The following is a 12,535-nucleotide window of genomic DNA, read 5'->3' as shown; positions in this document are numbered from 1 at the left end:
AGAGACAGAGACACAGAGAGAGAGACAGAGACACAGAGACAGAGAGAGACAGAGAAGATATCTCTCAAGAAGCTGACTGCCCTTAAGGCTAGGAAATTGTGTGATTGTCAGGAGACATCCCAGTGTAAGAATCTGCAGACTCAACTGTGACTTAAACAATAAAGCACTTATTTCCCCCCTAATGAAGAGTCTAAAGTTAACTGATTGCTGGTTTGCTTTGGAACTCCTCAGGGTTAGCATCAGAATCTTTATGTTTCTCTTGAATTTGATTCTCTTTCCCCCATGATCTCCAAAGATGGTTGTGGTCTCCAAGGTCTTAGCCATTATCAAGGACAAAGGGAAGGAAGGGACAGAACACTAGTGGAAGTCTTTCCTAGAATCCCCCACCAGCTTCTGCTCTCCTCCTTGGCCAAAACTTAGTTTCATAGCCACCTCCCAGGTACAAGGGGGGCTGAGAATGAGTTTTGCTCATGGAAGTGGGCAAGGGAGACCTTGGGCTGAGCAGCCAACAGAGGAACCTGTTGTTCTACCTTGGGCTCTGGGTGTGGCTAGCCATCAGGGCATGGGCAGGAGAGTACTAATAAATACATCTCCAAAGCCATAGTCAAGTACAATGAGTACCTTCATAGGCAGGGTGGTTAGGAAAGCCACAAACCAAATCAGCTCACAGGACTGAGTTCATACTTTCCCATACCTATTCTCTTCTGCATTTGGGGAGCTGAGTCACTGACTGTGGCTCTCCATACGAGAAACCTTTCTTGGTATTCACCTGGGATCTGCGGTTTCCAATCCCCTTCAAGACTCAGAGGCAGAAGACAGAGTCCAAACCATCATAGGAAAGGCATCCCAAGATAAAGTATTAAAGTCTCAGGTTGGATCTGGAAACCTTAAACTTAGTCTCTAAATCTGACACTGAGTCACTGTAAGCAGCTTCTCCACATAGCATCTCTCTTCACTACTAAATAGAAAGGCATCGTGGTTTCAGAAGTGTTTGCGTTAGAGTTAGCATACTCAAGTCTGAATCCTAAGCTTGGGGCCCCATCAGGTCTCGATTTCTCCAACTGCAAAATAGATATGACAGTTCGCACTATTACTCACTATAAGCATTCACAATGTGATCATTGTTGAGATTATCAATAGTACACTTGTCTTAGGTTACAAAAAGCTCTCCTTGATTTTGAGATTATACCATCCTTCATAGGGACCCACTGTACCTACATCTTCTTTGGGAATAGATTAAGCTCTTTAAGATCCCTTGAGTATGCTGTGCCACCACCTGGAATGTTCTGTCAATCCTCCTCCAAGCCAATGTCTACTTCTCCACTAAGATCCCACCTGGAGCAGCACTACCACTCCACCTCTCTGTCTGCTTCTCCCATCAAGATCCCTAGCCTGCTTGAGTTACAACATTCTATGGTGGGGGCCACAGAAAAACCAGTGGGAGTCAGTGAACAGAAGTGGGATCCAGTGTAAGGATGCTTGAGTGTCTCACAGAGCCCAGGGGCCTCAGAAGCAGCCTGGGGCTGTGAAGGGGCAAGACAGGGAGTTCTTTCTTTTTGTCTTTTTGTCTTCTCTCTTCTCTTTGTCTTGGTGTATTGGCTTCCACTTTTCCTCTCGATCCTGCTCCCGACTAGCTCTCTGTGTTGTGTTCACATAACAGATATGATGATGTGTCATGCATGTCCAAAGCTTATATCACTAGTCAAGACAGCACCCAGGTGAAACTGAAGTCGCCTTGCCCCAAGCCCAGATTCTTCAGGAAAAAAACTCATTGGCCCAACTTACATCAACAGTTCATATCTGACTCAGTGGAACAAATATGAGTACTGTCTGGGGGCTTTTGCGCATGAGTTTGAATAAACAAGAAGGATGAAGGGTCCTGTTGCCTACTTACAGCCTTGCTGTACATTTAGAAGCAATGTCCTCACGTCTGGTCTCACTGCTTTCCCTTCCACATATATTGCTTAAGGTTCTTAGAGAAAAGCAGAGACGAACTTCTAGGAGTCTGAGCCAAGAAAGTGACTGTATCAGGGCAGCTCATAGAAAGAGAAGACAGAATATCTTGAGGGACTGAAGCCACAGGAGTTTGTGACCCTCCTTCCCCCAGTATTCTGGTCACTCCTCATGGCTATGTTTCTCAATTTCAAAATCCTAATTCCCAGGAAACACACTCAGAATAAGCTAACTGAGTCAACAAACAGTGGCAGAGCAGGTCAATTGGGGTGTGATTTCCCAGGAAGAAACTATTATAGGCTGGGAAGTGAGCTCATGTCATAGAGAAAAGAACCATGAGATTTGGGCCAGGAGTTCTGAAACCCCACAGTGAACTACGACATAATATTCTTTTCCGCATTCCTCTCTAAACCTCTGAGTCTTAGAACACCATAGGCTTGGTGCCTTAAACAACACTTATGTCTCACAGTTCTGGAGGCTGGGAAGTCCAAACTCAAAGACCCAGCAGATTTGATATGAGGTGAGAGCCCATTTCCTGTTCATAGTGATGCTTTCATGCTGTGTCTTTTGCATTGCAGAGAAAAACAGGAGCTTCAAGGACACTTCTAAAGACAATGATTCCATCCAGAAGGGCTCCAGCCTCATGGCCTTATCTAATTCTAATTACCTTCCAAAGAGCCTACTTCCTAACACTATCTCACTAAGAGGTAAATTTAAATATATGAATTTTGCAAGGACACAAGCATTCATCCCACGATACTGCGCTTCTCCATCTATAAAATGACCTAGATTGACTCCAGGACAGAGGAGGAAAGCATCTAGAGATTTCCCAATGGCTCTAGCACAGGGGAAAGGATATGGGAAGGCTGCATACTTGCTCAGAGCTGCGGAACACAGTGCTCAGAACCCAGGTGGTCAGGTCACTAAGTGCAAATGGGCAGTAAGCTGATGCTGCTGGCTTCTAAAGGGATTTCTCCCTGTTAGGTTAGGAACACTCCTCACTGACAGCAGAGGACACTTACCTTTTAAACCTCCTAGGAGTGAGGCCCACATCCTGCATTGTCGGTCAGCCCCCCAATGCTGCACATGGAGATAGACAGCTACTTTAGGCAACATCCTAGATGGGAAGGGCTTGGGGCCATCTAGTCCAATCCTCTTACCCTACAGGTGACCTAAGAGGAGGAGGACATTCTTGGAAGTGTCAGAGCTAGAATCAAGGCCTCCTGACCTTCTGGCTCATTCTGTGCCTCCTCAGTAGGTGTCCAGTGAGCATTAGGGAGCATCACACATGGAAGAGCACCAAGAGGGTGAGCCCTCCACTTGAGAGGTGCTCCTTCATCATTGGCAGAACGGAGAGATGGATGGCTGGGTGGATGGATGGATGGATGGATGGATGGATGGATGGGTTGATGGATGGGTTGATGGATGGGTTGATGGATGGGTTGATGGATGGGTGGATGGGTGGATGAGTGGATGGATGGATGGATGGACGGATGGGCAGTTTCTCAGCAAAGATCTTCCTCCAACAGCCACCAGGCATGTTGCAACTCAGCAGAAGGCAGCCAGCTATCAGCAAAGCTCTCTTTGGAAAACAAACTGCAAGTATATGGAAATGGGCTTGGTGAAAACTTTTAAAAGAGGCTTATAACCATTAAAATAATGATATAGCAACGGGTCAATTGGGGTGTGATTTCCAGGGAAGAAACTATTACAGGCTGGTAAGTGAGCTCATGTCAGAGAAAAGAACCATGAGATTGGGATTTCAGAAAAACTGCTCACAACCTACAATTGAGGGGAAAAAACCTATCATACGCAACTAAAAATGTCATGAATACAACCATGAAGAAATTATGCGGGCACAGGGATGGTACTGTTCAAAATGGCTTGTAATGAGTTTCCTTTCCGTGAAAGAAAAAAAAAAAAAAAAATCTCAAACTCTTGCCGCGCGGGGGCGCTAACGGACAAGCTCCGCGGGTAGGAGCGCCCCCCCCCCCCCCCCCCCCCCCCCCCCCCCCCGCAGGCTCCTCTTTCCCAAGCTAGCGGTCCGGAAGAGGAAGTTCCAGGTGCTGGTCTGCGCACAGGGCCCCCTGCTGCGCTCAGACTCCCTCCTCTGGCCTGGGATCCAGAGCGCCCCCAGACTCTGCTACCCAGTAACCCCAGATCTCACACCCTGGCTTGCCCTCTTCTAAACTCCACCACTAAACTTAATTTTTAAGAGCTGCAACCCTATCATCCCGTCATATCACTGTGGAGCAGAGTCCACGACCCAGGGCCGCCCCTCTTTCACCTGTTCGTGAGACTTAAGATTTCTCCTAGACCAGCGGGAGAGGTGAGGGTGTCTAAGCCAGAAGTCACTATGTTTTCTAGGGAGAAGGGGTTTTGAGCAGCAGAAACCTTTGCATACTGTCTCCTGGGTAAGCTGGCAGGTCTGAATAGGAGGATCCAGCCCAGCCACGCCACTGGAAAAGATCTCTCCGTTGACCCCAGGAGCTGGGACAGCACAAGGGGGCCTGCGCTGATACATAGGATTGGATCTCAGCACCCAGCAGGCCTGGAATCTCGCTGAGAGGTTGTGAAAAACCCACTCTGCCTCCCTAAATTGAGATTCCGTGCTGCTGGTTTATTTAGTGGATTAACACACATCTGACCCATCCCTACCCTCAGCAGACGGCCTCGGGGCGGAAGCCTCCCGCCCAGTCCCTGTTGTCCTCCCCATCTCTCGGCGGGATGGACTTGCGCATCTGCATGCAGAGCACTTCGTCAATGTAGATGGTGTTCTCTTTAACCTGGATCTCCTCTTGCAGGGCGAGTTGTCTGCGATTCAGCCCTTTCAGCTCTACTTGAGCTTGAGCCAAAGTTTCCTTCAATCTAGAGGAACCAGAAGAATACAGGGCATTTCTCTCTCTCTGCATAGCTTTTTTTGGGGGAGGGGGAGTCTACCTGGGTAGGAAGTTAGATTGATATGTATGCCTCTCTTTTGTTCTTTTTTAAAAAATGTATTTAGTACAGGGTCTGCAGGGTCTCACTACACAGACTGGACTCACAGTGAATCTCCCGTTTTCAGCTCCCCCCCCCCCCCCCGCAACTGCTGGGATTACAGGTGTGCTCAACCACACCCAGTCTCAATCGCCATCTCAGCATGCCCACGGCACTCTGAGGGACAGAACCCTGGGCCCTGGCAGGCGCTTTAGTTCACTGAGCTATCTGGCCGGCCCTTTTCTCTCCTTTAAGATAGATTTCTGATTGATTGCCAACAGGCAGAACTATGACACAAAAAACTCGATGAAATGACAATGTTTAAAACTACGGATTTTATCGAAATGTTTGGATTTGGGCTTTTTCAGAAATATGCCAGGAATTGGGACCCATTTTCTGCATGGCAAGAACTTTGGCTGGACTTAGTACGCTGGCCTCACCCATCACTGAGCAGGCTGCACGCTCGCTGGCCACTGGCTGACCACTGCTTCCCATCTGGTTTGGAGCCCCTTGCTGCAGGCAACTGGCCTACCTTGCCACATTGTGACTGATCTCATGAACCTCCTTGATGAGCCGATATTGGGCAACATCACGACACAGCTCCACATTGGGCCGGTGAGTCCTGGTCTCTAGGCGCGTGTGAGCCACCTTGGCAGGTCCTTCTTGGTCGAGGATGGCTTTTTCGAGAACTGCGATATTTTTCTCCTGGGAAGCAATCTCTTCCATGACCTTACAGAAAGGAGGAGGGCAGGTGAAGGCAGGCTCTGCTCTCCGAAGCCCAACAGCACATAAAGGTTCTGTGACCACTGGTGGACAACGTTGCCAGCCGGCCTTAGAATTTCACAGATGCAAAGGGTACAACTGACCCTTGTTGCCTTGTTGCCCACTCGAATGTTGTGAACTCCGTCAAGAAAGCAGAAAAAAGGAGGGAGCCAGAGCCCAGTGGCCAGGGTTCGATGCCCAGTGTGCCGTGCCAGCCCCCCCCCCGGGGACGCACTGAGACAGCGAATGAGACTGGAGACTGGGCATGGTGGCACGCACCTGTAATCCCAGCGCTTGGGAGGCTGAAAACAGGAGGATCACTACAAGTCTGATCTATGTAGTGAGACCCTGTAGACCCTGCACTAAATACAAAATAAGAATTTATAGTTTCAGAGCTTTGCTTGGTTTACAGAAAAACAAGACAGAACATAGAGTTCCCAAGTTGCTCCTTTTCCCTGTTCCTCAGTTTTCTCTGTTAGCGTCTTACCCTGATGTGATGCATTCACTCCAACAGATGCACCAATACTGGTTCACTGGTATTAACTACAGTCCAAAGTCAACAACAGGGATTATTTGAAGTATTGTACACACCACAAGTTCTGAGAAATGTACATCTATCCACCACCATGCAGAGCAAGCGTCACTGATCTACAAGCCCTCTGTGTCCCACCTATGCATCCCTCCTTGCTTCCTCCACCCACCTAAGACTCTGAAAAGCACTATTTCTCCTGCCACCGTCTCTGGGATTTCACCCAGCTGTAATCACACAGTATGGATTTCCCTTCAGCCACTTTCACCTAGCAATATACATCTAAGTTTCTTTCAAGTCTCACCACGACATGATCACCTCTTTCTTCTCTCTCTCTCTCTCTCTCTCTCTCGGCTGACTCAGCTCACCCTTGGGTGTGAGGCTGATGCAGCATGTAGTGCTGGGGATCAAGCCACGGTCCCTGCATGCTCTTTAGACTGCTGAACTATCTCATCTCATTTCTTTCTAGAACAATATTCCATTATATGGCTGTAACATAGTTTAGCTCTGTCCACTTACTCAAGGGTATCTTGGTCACTTCCAAGTGCTGGTGATTAAGAATAGAGCTACTATAAACATGCATGTACATGCTTTTATATGAACATACATTTTTAAGTCATTTGGGCAAATACCAAGGAATGAGATTGCTAATGTAAGGGTAAGTTGAGTTTTGCAGGAAGCTGCCAACTTGTCTTCCAAGTAACTGTCCCATCTGGCATGCCTTCCTGCCATGATTGAGAGTTCCTGCTGCTGTGCATCCCACCAGCATCTGAAGTTGTGTTTTGGATTTTCTATAGGGTGGAGAGATAACTTATTGCTGTTTTAATTTGAGATTTCCTAATGGCGTCTGATGTTGAACATCTTTTTATAGGATTGTTTCCCACCAGTTTGTCTTTGTTGGTAAAGTAGCTGTTCAGGACTTTTATCCATTTTTAATTGTCTTTTATTATTGAATTTTAAGAGCTCTTTGTATATTTTGGCTAACAGTTCTTTATCAGATAGGTATTTTGCAAATATTTTCTCCTAGTTTGTGACTTATCTTTCCATTTTCTTAAAAGGTTTACATTTTTAAATGGCTGGAAAAAATCAAATAATGTCATGTGGAAATGATACAAAATTTAAGTTTTAGTGTTCATAAATTGTTTTGGAACACAGCTGTGATCATCCATTTATTTATGACAACTTTTGAATTACATCTGTGGAGGTCAGTTGTTGCAACAGACTGTGTGTCATGCTTCCATTGCTTTCCAAAGCTACAACTGGGTACCTTTCCAATCATGTATCACCACTGGACAATGACAACTTATTTTACTGTTTTGTCGCCAGGGTGTCTTAGTCTATTCTTCCAGAGGTGCTGAGTCCTTGACTGCCCCACCCAGAAGGCACAAGGGCAGAAAGACCTGTTCTTCATCTAACCCTCTGGAAGCCTCTAAGCCCACTGTGAGCATCACGCTTAACAGCCCAGCTATTACTGTTGCCTTGGGGATAGAGTTCCAGCATGAATTCTGGAGAGGACATAAACATTTAAACCACAGCACAGTGCACCCCCATTACATTGAAATGTTTTCTTGTCAGAACAAGAAAATAGGGCTTCGGGTGTTTTGCTGTTAAGTCCCAATGGAGCATGGGTTTTGTTAATGAATTAGATGTCAAACCATCACATTTATTATACAACAGCACTAGAGCTGGGCTGAAAGAGTACAATATACACAGATGTTAAAGATCCAAGCATTTATCACAATATCCTTAACTCACAGGAAATCAATGATCGGAAAAATAAGGAAATTTAAAACAGTCCTTCATAACTACAGAGTGTTTCAAAGATGAAAATGAGGCTGCTATCAAATTAAAGTTCCAAGCAGTTCATTTGTTAGACAAACAAGCAAATGAATTTACCAGTTAATTAAATTGTGTCTGACTGCAGCAACTATGGAACTGTCCAGAGAATATAAATTTGTTCAAGACTATTAGTCTTTCTGCAGACTAGCTTCTCAAAGAGTTGAGGGACTAGGGAGTAACATCAATAACAGTCAGTTAAGAAAACAAAGCCCAATAAATGATTTTGAGTAGCTTCCTTTGCTCTTAATGAGTTGGCAGGTCTTATGATACTGCTCAGTTGGTTTTTATTCAGAGTTAATGCTGAGCTTCTTTTTTGTTGTTTGTTTGTAGTACTGGGAATTGAACCCAGGACCTTCGCACTATGTCCCCAGCCCTTTCCTAGTTTTTATCTTAGGATTAGGTCGCTCCAAATTACCCAAGCTAGCCTCAAACTCTCAGTCATCTTCCATCTACTTCCCAGAGTGCTGCGATTGCAGGTGAATGCCACTATAACTCAATTCTGAGTTTCAAGTGAATAAAGAATTAGCCTCACCCGACTAATTACCTAATTAGCTCCCCCTCTCATCCCAGCACTTGGGACATTGAAGCAAGAGAGTCTTGAGCTTTGAAAGCATCTTTGGCATCTTAGCAAGATGCTGTTTCAAAATACAGTAAAAAAAAATACTGTAAATAGGGCTGGGGATATGTAGCTTAAGGCAATAAACCTGAATTTGACCCATAGAACCAGCCATAGACACTGACACACACATATGCATGTACACACATAGAATTAACCTCTATGAATACAGTAAGTCCCTTTCTTACAAATGAGTTTCATTCCAGAAGAACATTCATAAATCAAACTCAATCATGTCCAACAGAGTGAGTTTCACACAGTACACCCATGAAAGTTGGAAGCTTGAATGTAAGTCAGGGACTTACTGTATTCTACACAAGATAAATATTTTTAAAGCTTAGAAAATGATAATTCTTTTTATATTTAAAGAGAGTACACTAAGGAGACAATATGATGTCTGCACATGTGGGTCTGATTTATTTCACTTAAGAGTATGTACTCTATTTGCATCCATTTACTGACAAAAGCTTCAAATTTATCCTGTTTTATAGCTGAATAATACTTCACTGTGTAAAAATACCACATCTTCTTTATCCATTCTTCAGTTGTTGGAAATTGGGTTGTTTCCAGGATTTAGCTATGACAAATCGCGCTGCTATAAACATGGGAACACATATACCGCTGAGGTGTGAGGTTTTCAGTTCTTCTGGAAAAATATCCAGGAGGATTACAGCTGGCTTAAATGGTATCTCCAATCCTAGCTTTTTAAGGAATCTCCACACTGATTTCCATAGTGATTGCACCAGTCTGCACTCCCACCAACAGTGAAGAAGGGGTCATTTTTCTGCACAGCCTCTCCAGCATTTGCTATTGACTGACTTCTTGATGTTAGACATTCTTTCTGGGGTGAGATAGAACCACCATCATAGTTTCACTATGACCTCCAAATCCATTGTATCCACCATCACCTCCTCCATAACTAACTCTGCTGCCACCTCCTCTTCCACCAAAGTTTCTACCACGGCCAAAATTCCCTCCACCACCTCCAAAGTTTCATCCATACCCATAAAGTTGCCAGATCCACCTCCATGGCCTCGTTGTGATCCAGCAGACTGCATCTCTTGTTTAGAAAGGTCTTTTTTCACTTCACAATTATGCCCTTTAATAGTGTAGTATTTCTGAACAACAATTTTACCTACTGTGTCATGATCATCAAAAGTTACAAAAGCAAATCCTCTCTTTTTCCCACTCTGCCTATCTTCTATGACTTCTATGGTTTCAATCTTGCCATATTTTTCAAAGTAGTCTCTCAAATTATATTATTTTGTATCTTCTTTAATACCACCAACAATTTTTTTTTCATTGTTAGATGGGCACCAGGCTTTACTGAATCCTGTCTAGAAACAGCTCTCTTTGGTTCCACTACATGCCCATCAACTTTGTGTGGTCAAGCACACATTGGTGCATCCACCTCTTCAACACAAGAGTAAGTCACAAAACCATCACTTCTGAAGTGTTTTGTTTGAGGATGTCTCATTACCACACGATCTGTGAGTGTGCCCTATTTCTCAAAGTTTTCTCTTAAACTATCATCGGTAGTTTCAAATCTCAGACCACCAATAAACAGCTTCCTCGATTGCTCTGGTTCCTTTGGATCATGGCACCCCATTTTGAGACCAGACTCGCCTCTTCCAGCTCGAGTTCAATATCTTTGAATGGTTTTTGGTTTGAGGTTGACTTTATGAGCAACCAAGATCACTATCCCTGCTTTTCCGACTTCCTGTGGCATGGAGGATTGTTTTCCATCCTTGACTTTTAGTCTGTGAATTTCATTTTGAGTTAAATGTGTTTGTTGTATGTACTGTTGGATTTTGTTTCTCAATCCACCCTGCTAATCTATTTCTTTTGATTGGTGAATTGAGGCCATTTACATTGATGGTTATAACTGATATGCATTGGCTTATCTTTGTCATGTTAATTTTCTGCTATAGGTCCTGTACTTTTTTCTTTTTTTTAATTACTTGCTGTTTGATGGTTCCTTTCTGTTGTTCTTGAAGCTGCGATCACTTCCTTCTCTGATATCTGTCAGTACTCTTTGTAGGATTGGTTTGGTAGTCATGAATTTCTTCAACTGTTCTTTGTCGTAGAAGGATCTTATTTTGCCATTAAATTTGATTGATAGTTTTGTAGAGCACATCAATCTAGAGTGGAAGTTACTCTGTTTCAGGATCTGAAGTACTTCACTCCTAGCTCTTCTTGACTTGGTGGGTTGTGTTGATAAATCTGCCATGATTCTGATGAGCTTTCCATTGTGGGTGATCTGTTTCTTCTCTCTAGCAGCTTTTAATATTCTATTCTTTTGCTGAATTTCTGAGATCTTTGTGATTGTGTGTCTAGGTGTATATTTATTGTTATTACAGCTGTGTGAAGTTGTATATGCCTCACTTATCTGTATGTCAGTTTCTTTTCTCATGTTTGGAAAATTTTCTGCTAGTACTTCTGCAAATAGTCTTTTTATGTCATTTGTGCTGTGTCCCATGTTTCACTGACGCTATTATTCTTACATTATTTTTCTTTGTGATGCCTTATAGCTGCTGAATTATTATTTCCTGACTCCTTGTTAGTTTTAAGAGGTCTTTCCTTTCATATTCATTAGCTGCACCATTGTCTTCGAGGTCCGAAAGTCTACCTTCAGTTTCATTCAAATGGTTTTGCCAGCTTTCAATTGAGTTCTTAATTTCCAGGATATCTGTTTGAATCTGTCTCATACATTCTAATTCTTTCCTGTATTGTTCATTCAGTGTTTCCATCAGTTTTCTATTCCCCTCTATTTTTATATATATTTTCTTTAGCTGTACTGAGCAATTCTTTCACAATTGTCATTTATTTTTTGACCTGAGAGATAATTTGTGATCTTATTTTTTTCTATAGCTTGATGGACTTGTTTCTTTACTTCAGTTGCTATCATTTCAGAAATTTCAGGTGTGTGATTTCCAAGTTCTTATATATCTTTGTCTCCTGGATTTGTTCTGGGTGGGTAGAAGACTGAAATTGCCTATTGCTCCTGTGTCTTGGCATTTCTGAAGCTCCCAGTAATCACCCAGATAAAGTCCCGTAGGCCACCCAGAGTCCACCAAAGCTCTTAAAGAGCTCCAGGAAAGCTTCATGCCTGCTCGCGCTGGGCCCATGGATCACAGCTCTCCTGCATCCCACAGGTCACTTGGAGTGCTCCTAAGTTCTTAAAAGTTTGGACCAGCACCATCAGAAGCTCCATGCCTGTGTACTGGGGGCTAAGGAAGGTCAGAGTTTACCAGAGTCCCACAGGCTGCCCAGAGTGTGCCAACATTCTTTTTTTTTTCCATAATTTTATTGAGAAACACAGAGCAATAAGACAGTTTCAAACCAAATTGGTAGGACAGTTTCAATAATTAACACATTGCACACATTTGTGCCAACATTCTTAAGAAAATGATAATTCAATACAATCTGAAGTGGAATATGCTAAATGGTGATTCAAATTATTTGCTGAATAGAGAAAGGCTTAGTTGAATAAACTTACAGAGCTTGCAAAACTGCAACTTATTTAAAGCTCATGATTATTCATTGTATTATTCATCAGAAGAAAGTCTGAGGAAAATATTTTGATCTATCACATGATACAGAACCGGTATAATTAATTGTGAACTTCATTAGCTCTCATAGACCTGACTTTCATCCCATCTATGAATTTTTGTCAGAAACAGCAGCTGCATATCTTTATATGCCTTCCCACTCAGCAAATCAATGGGATAACAGTGGCAAATTTTTCTCATAGTTGCTTCAGCTCAGGACCAACATTGAAAGGGGACATGGTTCAGTAGACTAAGCACTTGCCTGGCAAGCACAAGGGTCTGAGTTCAATCCCTGGTTCTGCCCCCCCA

General features: G+C 43.6%; 1 protein-coding gene across 4 annotated transcripts in view; it reads right to left on the bottom strand.

Moving 5' to 3' along the window:
* Positions 1–4,369: 4,369 nt before the first annotated feature.
* Positions 4,370–12,535, bottom strand: part of Tekt1 (tektin 1) — a 52,227-nt gene continuing 44,061 nt past the window's right edge. For all 4 annotated transcript variants that reach the window (XM_023723275.1, XM_004638303.3, XM_023723274.1 and 1 more), the window contains exons 7-8: positions 5,462–5,658; positions 4,370–4,821 (exon numbers count right to left, since the gene is read on the bottom strand). In XM_023723275.1, the coding sequence (XP_023579043.1) occupies positions 4,614–4,821; positions 5,462–5,658 (405 nt within the window). In that variant the 3' untranslated portion in view covers positions 4,370–4,613. The remainder of the gene's footprint in view (positions 4,822–5,461; positions 5,659–12,535) is intronic.

The sequence above is a fragment of the Octodon degus genome, unplaced genomic scaffold, assembly GCF_000260255.1.
Source record: "Octodon degus isolate 3935 unplaced genomic scaffold, OctDeg1.0 scaffold00098, whole genome shotgun sequence".
Lineage (NCBI taxonomy): Eukaryota > Metazoa > Chordata > Mammalia > Rodentia > Octodontidae > Octodon > Octodon degus.
This window is presented reverse-complemented; position numbering and strand designations above follow the sequence as displayed.